Source organism: Sinocyclocheilus anshuiensis, unplaced genomic scaffold, assembly GCF_001515605.1.
Source record: "Sinocyclocheilus anshuiensis isolate Anshui unplaced genomic scaffold, SAMN03320099.WGS_v1.1 scaffold373, whole genome shotgun sequence".
Lineage (NCBI taxonomy): Eukaryota > Metazoa > Chordata > Actinopteri > Cypriniformes > Cyprinidae > Sinocyclocheilus > Sinocyclocheilus anshuiensis.
Genome location: NW_015537962.1, coordinates 29873 through 39985, shown reverse-complemented (window position 1 = coordinate 39985; position 10113 = coordinate 29873). Strand labels below are relative to the sequence as shown.

At 36.0% G+C, this 10113-nt stretch overlaps 1 protein-coding gene across 1 annotated transcript in view; it reads right to left on the bottom strand.

Annotated features, from left to right (window-relative positions):
• Window positions 1-9246, bottom strand: part of LOC107667482 (GATS-like protein 2) — a 19454-nt gene extending 10208 nt beyond the window's left edge. Inside the window, exons 1-4 of the mRNA XM_016459155.1 lie at window positions 8974-9246; window positions 2429-2499; window positions 350-524; window positions 121-203 (exon numbers count right to left, since the gene is read on the bottom strand). Of these exons, the coding sequence (XP_016314641.1) occupies window positions 121-203; window positions 350-524; window positions 2429-2499; window positions 8974-9086 (442 nt within the window). The 5' untranslated portion in view covers window positions 9087-9246. The remainder of the gene's footprint in view (window positions 1-120; window positions 204-349; window positions 525-2428; window positions 2500-8973) is intronic.
• Window positions 9247-10113: the final 867 nt, after the last annotated feature.

Genomic DNA, 10113 nt, shown 5'->3' with positions numbered 1-10113 from the left:
TTTATTCATTCGACTTATCCTGGGTGACTGGCTGATGCTTGCTTGCTGCAAGGCATTATGGCATGGCTAAAGGATACATGCTGCATTCAAATGGCCTAAAGAAGGTATTCTGAAGCTCACCGAAGCCGAGAGGCTGCCCTCCTATTCTCACCATCCTCCAGAGCTCACCAGAAGAGCTGGTGAAGAGAAGATCAGTGGGGAATCTCACACACACACACACACACACACACACACACACACACACACACACACACACACAAACACAAACACAAACATATTTTCATATTTAAATCTGCAACGTGCAAATCTTTGATATCATGACCTGTTCATGACTCTGTGAGGGTCTTACTGTCTCTGTGCTTCTGTGTCCATCACCAAAGAGACGTATCCATCAATCAGAGAGAAGGAGAAAAACTTAATACATTCCATGTCCTGATCAACACTGGCGCCCTCTTTAGGACTGCAGGAGAAAAAAGCATTAAAAATAAACAAAATAAACAGACTTAACCAACAACTTGTTATAACTGAATATGCCAAGGGAAATAACTGCACAAACAAACAGACACTTTTTTTTTATAAATATATAAATAATAAATAAATATTTTACTTGCAGTTTATAAGAGACACTAATTCTGAAGGATCATGTGACACTGAAGACTGGAGTAATGATGCTGAAAATTCTGTTTTGCATCACAAGAATAAATTATATATTTCAAAATATATTCAAATAGAAAACAGTTATTTGAAATTTTAATAATATTTCAACATATTTTTGATCAATAAATGCAGTCTTGGTGAGCACAAGAGACTTTTTCAAAAACTTTTAAAAATCGTACTGACCCCAAACTTTTCAACAGTTTTGCACAAGCGAACGGCAGAGACATTTTCTTCACATCATGTAAAAATATAGTTGCTGAAAATTCTGCTTCAAATTGAAAATAATTTCATAATATTATATAATTATTATAATTCAATTTAAAATAATAAATATTTAACAATTGTAATAGCATTTCACAATATTACCATTTCTTTTGTTTCAAAAATTGGGTATTTTTAATCAAATAAATGCAGTCTGGGTGAGCACAAGAGACTTCAAATTAAAATTACAATTAAAACACCCTTACCGACTCCAAACTTTAGTATAATATTATATTACATGTAAATATATTTTTATACAGAGCTGAAAGAGATATAATTATAATTTTTATTAAATGTTTTATCATAAAGAAGATCTGTAAAGTTGCAAAGACTAAAGTCTCAAATCCAAAGAGATATTCTTTATAAAAGTGAAGAGACAACCACGCCTACCTAAAACGGCTCGTTCTAACATGCCCCCCCACCCCCCACATGTCTACGTCACGATGTGGGAAGATTTGCATAACGCCGCCCAAATGTTCACGCAAAGAAAGAAGGCGTAACTTTTATTCTCGCTGTAGTATTGTTGTTGCCGCTGCCGCGTCGTGAAGACGCTGTGTTTCATTGTGAAAGCGAAACTACTTTCTTCCAAAAGAGGACGATATCCGCTTCGTCAAGCGGAGTCCAGCCAGGGGTCGTCACATGTGGTTGCCGCAAGCACTATAATCTGTCCCCACTGGATGCAACAAATGCCTCGTTTGTAATGGGTTTTAATGTTTTTGTCTCGTCGCTCCGGCCGGACAGGGCATCATGACAGTATGGTAGGGGCGTAACATTTCTGTCACGTGCTTGAGGTATTCGGCCAATCACAACGCACTGGATAGCTGGCCAATCAGAGCACACCTCGCTTTTCAGACCGATGAGCTTTGTAAAAATCGACGCGTTTCAGAAAGGCGGGGCATAGAGGAGAAACAGTAATGTACAGTATGTGGAAAATAATGTTTTTTGAACCGCATAAACACATTTCATTACACCAAATACACAAAATAATGTTATTTTTAGCAACATCATATGACCCCTTTAATGAAATGATCAATTAGGTGTTAATGGTTTTAGGCCTCCTTAAAAGACAAAAACTGTTTTATTAACATATATAAACTATAAAAACGTTTTATTGCTTGAAATACACACAGCACAATTAAAAAAAAAAAAAAAAAAAATGTACCAAGTCTTGTTCAAACATGTCACACATTTCCATATTCTTCACATTTCAGTGCGGTTTCAAGTAATGAACCAATCAAATAAGGAGTAATTTACATTTTTGGCATCATATTTAGCCAATCATGTAATTATGCAAATAAGAATGTTAACCCAGGTTTTGGAAATGTACAATGTGAAACGTCAGATTAAAAGTCCCCAGGATCAATTATATATGTTGACAACATAAAATGATAACATAACTATAAATAAAATGATAGAGTTCTCAGTATAGTCCATGACAATGTGTGTCATCGTCAACCGAACACAAGAGCCTTATGACAGCAGTTCATGTGTGTGTGAGTGTGTGTTTTACCTTTAAATCCCTCCTCATCAAGGACAACTGTGTAATTTTCCGGAGTCTCTGTGAGACTGAAAAATTTGCATCTGTGAAAGAAAGAGAAAAAGCACAGGAGAGAGGGAAAATAAACAGAGGGAGAGAGAGAAAGAAGCAAAACCAAACAGACAGATCAGACGTTGCATAATGGAAAAAAACAATGGCAGATTGCTGTAAAGAGTGTTTCAGCCGAGAGGTGTGGGATGGAGACACAAACCACATCAAACCCCTCTGCAGAAAAAGTGAATGTCATTTTCTCTTTCTCTTTCTGAAATCCATTCATATGGTTCTGCATTTCGGTTTGTTGTGATTGATAAATATGAGGTGCTTGATGTGCGTGTTAAAAAGAGAAACGTTTGTGTGAATTGGTTTCTCCACAACAGGGTTTGAGCCAAATTCTTTACGAGCCGGTCCAGGAACCCAGAACAACATACTCCACTTCATTCAGTCTGATCTACTGTCTAAGAGCCACAGAGTTGAGAATCATGGGAAAAGGAACTGTTGAGAGTTGATTTGTACAAATGAAGTCCAGACTGGTTCACGGAATTTCATCTATCAGCATCAAAACAACTAAAACAAAGATGAAACACACTAATATTGATTAGTTATGTAAATTGATCATGTAGTCTAATTACATTAATTTATTAGGTTAAAAATATAAAAATACACTACTTTTCAAAAGTTTGGGGTTAGTAAAAGTCTCTTCTGCTAACCAAGGCTGCATTTATTTGATAAAAAATACAAATATATAATTTATAATTTGTATAATTTACGAGTATGTGTGTTCCCTGGGAATCGAACCCACAACCTTCTGCGCTGCTAACACAGTGCTCTACCACTGAGCCACAGGAACATATGATAATAATTATAACATAATAATATGCTGATTTGCTGTTCAAGAAACATTTGTGATTATTATCAATGTTGAAATCAGTTGTGCTGCGTAATATTTTTCCTAAAATGTATTCATTGATGAACAAAAATGTTCAAAAGAACAGCATTTATTTGAAATAGAAATATTTAGTAGCATTATAAATGTTTTTAACTGTCACTTTTGATCAATTTAATGCATCCTTGATTTATAAAAGTATTAATTTCTTTCCAAACAAAGACAAACAGGCAGACAGATAGAAAGATCTTACTGACCCCAAATTTTGCAAATACATTAACACTCAAAAAAGTAGTAATGCAACAAGTGAATGCTTTTACTTGGTAAACAAAAACATCCAATAGTTAGGCTAATGATAATTATTATTATTGCCAAATTTGATCATATTACTGCTATCATGTTTTCCCAAACCGTTATGACTTTTTTACTCTAGGAAAACTAAAGGAGAAATTTTAACCTGAATGTTTTTTCCCCATGCAGTGACAATGAATGATAATTGAAAGTGCTTTAAAACTTTATGGTTTAATAATGTGTTAGAGCCATAAATGACATTAAGAATTGCTTAATATTTTTCTTTATATAAGTGATTCTGTATTTAGATATATGTACGTTTTGTGTTATTAGTATTGTATCATGTGACTTGGGTTAGTTTTATACATGATATGTTATATGTTGTACATTCATGTTTTTGGAACTTAAGTGTAAAGCAGTTTTTGAGTTCGATTTCTTATTAGGTTGTCAAATCGATTAATCAGGATTAATCGCATCCAAAATAAAAGTTTGTGTTTACATAATTATGTGTGTGTGTATTGTGTGTATATATGTATATAAATACACACACATAACATGCATATATTTAAGAAATATATGTAACATATTTATATTTATATATAATAAAATCACATAAATATGAATATACATATACACACACACACACACACACACACGTAATTATTTCTTAAATGTATATACACATGTATGTGTGTGTATTTTATATATACATATAAATATACACAGTACACACATATCATGTAAACAAACTTTTATTTTGGATGTGATTAATCTCGATTAATCAATGTGACAGATGAAGTAGTCCGCTAACAACAAGCACTTTCTAACTTTCACATTAACTATGGCAGTTGAGGCAGACTCAGCAGTGCACCAGCCGTTATCTAAAGAAAGAGCTGCGATACTGTACTGGCAGCCACCCACAGGACTCTTCATTCGCACAGCTGATTACTGTTCTGTCTGCAACTCAGCGTAATACAATCCGGACCCCAACCACTGGGCACATCAATGCAAGGGCCTAACAGAAGGGAAATAATACATCCCCACCCTCAGGGCTAACTCAGCAAAGCAGCATTGTGTCAGCTAGTCTCACACTTCCTAACAATATCTAGAGCTCCCAGGGTTCAACTTCCTGTAAGCACTCCAAAGCCATCTGGAAAACAGAGAAATATAGGAGTGGTGTTAAACCAACACCATCCAGAACGGTGAGAAAAGGGAAAGAACTATGTTCCCTGTAGCAGTGTGCTGTATTTCAGAACAAAAAATTAAGTCTTTTATTTAAGTCTTTATTTACTGATAAATCATTACATCAACTACAAACTATCCTATGCACTTTCATTATACGCACAGGAAAATTTGCATGTACGTTAAAAAAAAAATGCTTTTAATATTATTACTATTACTTCAAAATGGCTAAATTAAAACAAAAAAAAAATTATTGTAATATTTCCCCGTAAAATAAAATTGAGTAAAAGAAATACAGTATTATAATAATTTTCTTTTTTCATTTTGCAGCTGCAAAATGACTATAATAATTATGGCTATCCTATTTTCTTAATTGACAAAAGTTAAACCATCAAACTTTTATTTTGACAGAAAAACGCAGTGATCCATTTCACAATTTGGTTTTTATATCGATTAATCAAGCAGGTTAAAGATTATAACTATTTATAATATTTTATCTTCTTAAATAGTTGATATGGTTGATTTTTGTTTGTGTGGTTTCAGTTGTTCCTGCATTATTTCGTAAATTTTCAATAAATGTCAGTACCAAAGTTATTACAGAATCATGATGATTTGTTGGTAAAAATGTTTGAACGCAGATTTCACTTACAAATTTGTGTATACGCACAGTTCACTCGCAGTGAATGACACCTAATTTCCGATTTGTGAACGAGCCATTCTTCTGAGTTCGATCTTTTCAATGACTCTGAATAACTCGAAAAAAATCTGAAAAACTCACAAATCGTTCTGATCCGAGTTCACCTCAAGTTTTATGACTTTTAAAATCTTGAAAGACCATTATTCAAAATATCTCCTTTCGAGTTCAACAACAGGTTTATGACAACATAAGAGCAAATGGTGACAGAATTTTTATTTTTCGAGCCAGTCAAAACAAGCAGATGCAGTTAACGCACCAGTCACAGAAGGCCTGTTCAGAAAAATATTCCTCTCGCTGTGCTCAAAGCTGCACATGTGGAGAAGATAACATTACCAGATGAGATCATGTTGTGTTTGTGTGAGCACTCCTTCTGACCTTTAAAAGCATAATTCCAAAAATAATAATTCATCCAAAAATGAAATCTGTCACCACTTAAACTCTTAACATGTCCTAATAAGTAAAGCAAGACACATCAAGAACCAATGCTGCTTGGTGTCAATGATATCAAAACTGACAAGGCAAGTTTGAATATGCTCATGCATGAAGAGTATTTGAGAGCTACAGTGGAAAAGAAAATTTTCAGTGAAAAACAACATACATTTCAGTCTGCTCTTCACTAAAAGCTATCGTATGGTTGCAGACGGCTTTGAATATGGTGCATGAGTTGTAAGTGCTTTTAGGGTAGGGCTGCACGATTAATCGAATGCGATTGTCATGTGCATTTTATTATAAATATACTTTATTTTAATTACAATTATAATAAGAAGAACTCAGATAAACCGTATATTGCCGTAGTCGTGTGTTTATTAGTCACGTTGAATCAATGAAAGAAGTTGAATCTTCTGTTTATTCAGCTGCAGCGATATTTGGAGTTTCAGCGTGAGAGCGCCCTCTGGCATTTGGATGAAGATTTACTGCTGATCACAGAACCGTGCTTCACTGAAAGATACGCATGGCAATCGCAGCTTCTCTCGAATCGCGATCTCGATTCCATTTCAATTTATCGTGCAACCCTATTTTAGGGTGAGTAAATGATGACAGAATGTTAGCTTTGGGTGAACCATCACTTTAATTGGTGTATTTTAAGATAAAAATAAAAATTTGGAAGTGATATGTTCAACTCTGGAACATTATCAATCTGTAGCATTCAAGGTTCTGGAAAGTTCAACAAGATATGCCTGAACGAACCAGAAAAGGCATATCGAATACACAAACTCCAATCTTTTTCTAAGCTCTGTGGGAATCCAATCCTGAAAGGCCTGTTGCCATCCCCTCGTCCTCGCAGACATGAGAAAAAGCACCCTATTCAACGGCATTAAGCAGATCATAAAATGTACTGAAGTCACACGATGCCCCACAAAATACTTTCATCAGTGACACCTTAGAACCCAGATTTTATTGCACGTATCTGAGTTTATGTCCCACCATTAGATGGAAGAAATAAGAGAGCGACACTAAGGCTCAGAAGCAGCACAGAAAAAACAACAGGTACCCAAATGCAATAAGAGTAGGGCTGCACGATAAATCGCATGCGACATTTAACGCGCATCTTTAAATAAGGTCAAATCCGATCCCATGTTCACTCTTATAATTAGGGCTGCATGATAAATCGCATGCGATATTTAATGCGCGTCTTGTCATAAAGCCGGTTCTGTAATCAGCGGTAAATCTCCATCACCTGCGGGCTTTCACATTGAGCAGCATTAACTACACAGAGCCGTTGTTCACTGACGAGCTGCGCTAAACCACGTTGATATTCGCGCGATTTTTTGCGCAGCTCGTCAGTGAACAACGGCTCTGTGTAGTTAATGCTGCTCAATGTGAAAGCCCGCAGGTGATGGAGATTTACCGCTGATTACAGAACCGGCTTTATGACAAGACGCGCATTAAATATCGCATGCGATTTATCATGCAGCCCTAATTATAAGAGTGAACATGGGATCGGATTTGACCTTATTTATCGGTCTTACTGTGAACAATTCAACTGTAAATGACATTCCAAAGACAAAAAATAAAATGCAAACTATTTTTCTTTTCCGTAGATGTCTCTTTGGCCATGTGGGCTATGTAGTAGAAGGGACAAACCACACTTTAAAATGTCTGAATGTCAAACCAACAGACATCTGCTAACCAAGGATACTAGATCGTTTCTTAGAATGACGTAGCTAGATTTTTGCAATGAATCTTTCCAACTGGTCCTAAAGTCTTGCTTAGTGGATGGATGGATGAAGTAATATGCCCTTAACTATGGACATGTCCCACTAACTTTTGATTTTAATCGATCTTTTGCTTTTTTATTAATAATAACCCCTTTATTCAAGTGCAAAATACAGAGTAAAACTGAACACATTAACATGGACAAAAGTAATGATTTGACGTTGCAGTAAATAAATGATGTTATAATTGTGCAATGTGTATTCTACACACACTACTTCGGAAATTAGTATTAATCATTTACTCAGTAATATCATTTCAAATAGGTGATTGATATATGCTGTAATCAGGAAAGCATTTATCTGGCACAAAAACAATGGGGGATCTCAACTAGGGTGATGGTATTAAAACATGATCGGCTACTAACAAGTCAACAACCAACATGGGGTTTTCAATGACCAATTATAGCGAAAGGTGGCCAATAAATTATGATATTAATGCCAATATTAACATAGAATTTAATGTCAGCAAATGAAACATACAGAAAATTACTTCAATACATATAATTTACCAAAAAAGTAACTTGCTGATATTTAGTTGTTATGTATGCAATGAAATAAAAGTCCAACTTTTAGTGTTTTTATTTTGTCCCATGTTAACGTACAGGCAGTGAATGTCAACTATGGCAGTGGTTCCCAACCCTGGTCCTTGAGGCACCCCAACACTGCACATTTTGCATGTCTCCTTTCTCTGACACACCAATCTCAGGTCTTGGGAGTCTCTACTAATGAGCCAATGACCTGAATCAGGTGTGTTTGATTAAGGAGACATGCAAAACATGCAGTGTTGGGGTGCCTCAAGGACCATGGTTGGGAACCACTGAACTATGGGATATTATTTACATGCAAAGTTTGAAGCTAGTTTGAAAACTTAATGTATGGGATGTATGTCAAAACCTGCATGCCCAAAAATGTTGTCTAGCCAGGTAGGCAGCTACTAGGTTTTACAATACGGCATTATTTCAAGTCATAACTGAGCACAAGAAATTGCTCACTTTATGAAAAACAGTTTTTCAATGTGTCATTTTAAGTACAAGTTAAAGGCCCCAAGTGCATGTGCATGATCTGACATTCTTTGGTCATTTATCATTTCTCCAAACTAACCAAAACAGGGTGAGGCTCTTACTTTGCAGTTGAACACATTGTAAACAAGCAAGCTATGTACTTGAACTGGTGTCTAATGAATAGCTATAGCAGCATCAAACGCGTAAAAACATGTTTGCAAACTCATACAGGCGTTGACTGTTCTTACCTCGTCCTGTTTCTGAGAAATATCAGTTTGATTAGGGGGTGTGTGTACTGCTCAAGCCCCGTTTTACTGATGGATGTGACCCTTAATCTATGGTCCAAGATGTGCAGGTCCATCGTTCACTAGTCCGTCGTGAAAATGTATTCTGTGCAGTGCAGGTGGACGCGTTAAATAACGCAGTGCGAGATGTGATGTTACATACCCCTGCGCTACCAACACGCTTAATCCTCGTGCATCGGGCACGCTGTGGCTGGCTGGTGGGAGAGACTCGTTCGATGTAATTCGAGTCGAGAACTAATTGGAAAGTGGATCTAAAATGCTGTTTCCAATGGGACATACAGTTGGCTTCCTCCAGGGGGCGTAAAAGCTGATTTGAATGAGTATATTATCTGTCTTATTTAAGATTTTTGTAGATTAAAAAGTGTTTTTTAAAATCTATCATGTTCAAGAATTAACATTATAATAAAGTAAAAGAAATCTTCTGTGTAAAAAAAAAAAAATATATATATATATATATATATATATATATAAAAAAGCCATATGAAGTCATCACAAGTGATCGTGATAAGGTGAACCTGATCAGCGCTGAGCAAAGTAACAGGAATCACGTGACAATTCCGCTTACATTTCGCTTCGGCAAATATTCAAGGCAGCCATTTACACCCGAAAATGACACGGAGAAACTGCCACAATTATTGATTGTGATTCGGAGAATTATTATTTAAACCCATCGAATCTGAAAACATACGCGTCGCGAAGCCCCACCCACTTTGGAAGCCATCGTTTCAAGGTTATTGCCATTCTACCAGTTCATTGTATTCGACTTGTATGGTTCGAAAAGCAGTTGTGTCACACGCCCCCCTGCTCTTAAAGGGGTCATATGATGCGATTTCAAGTTTTCCTTTCTCTTTGGAGTGTTACAAGCTGATTGTGCATAGATAAGATCCCTGAAGTTGCAAAGACTAAAGTCTCAAAACCAAAGAGATATTCTTTATCAAAGTTACAACTCTACCACCCCCCCCTAAAACGGCTCGTTCTAACACGCCCCCACATATCTCACTATGTGTAAATATTTGCATAATGCTGCCCAAATGTGCATGCAAAGAAAGAAGGCGTGGTTTCAGTAACCGCAGTTAGTGTTGA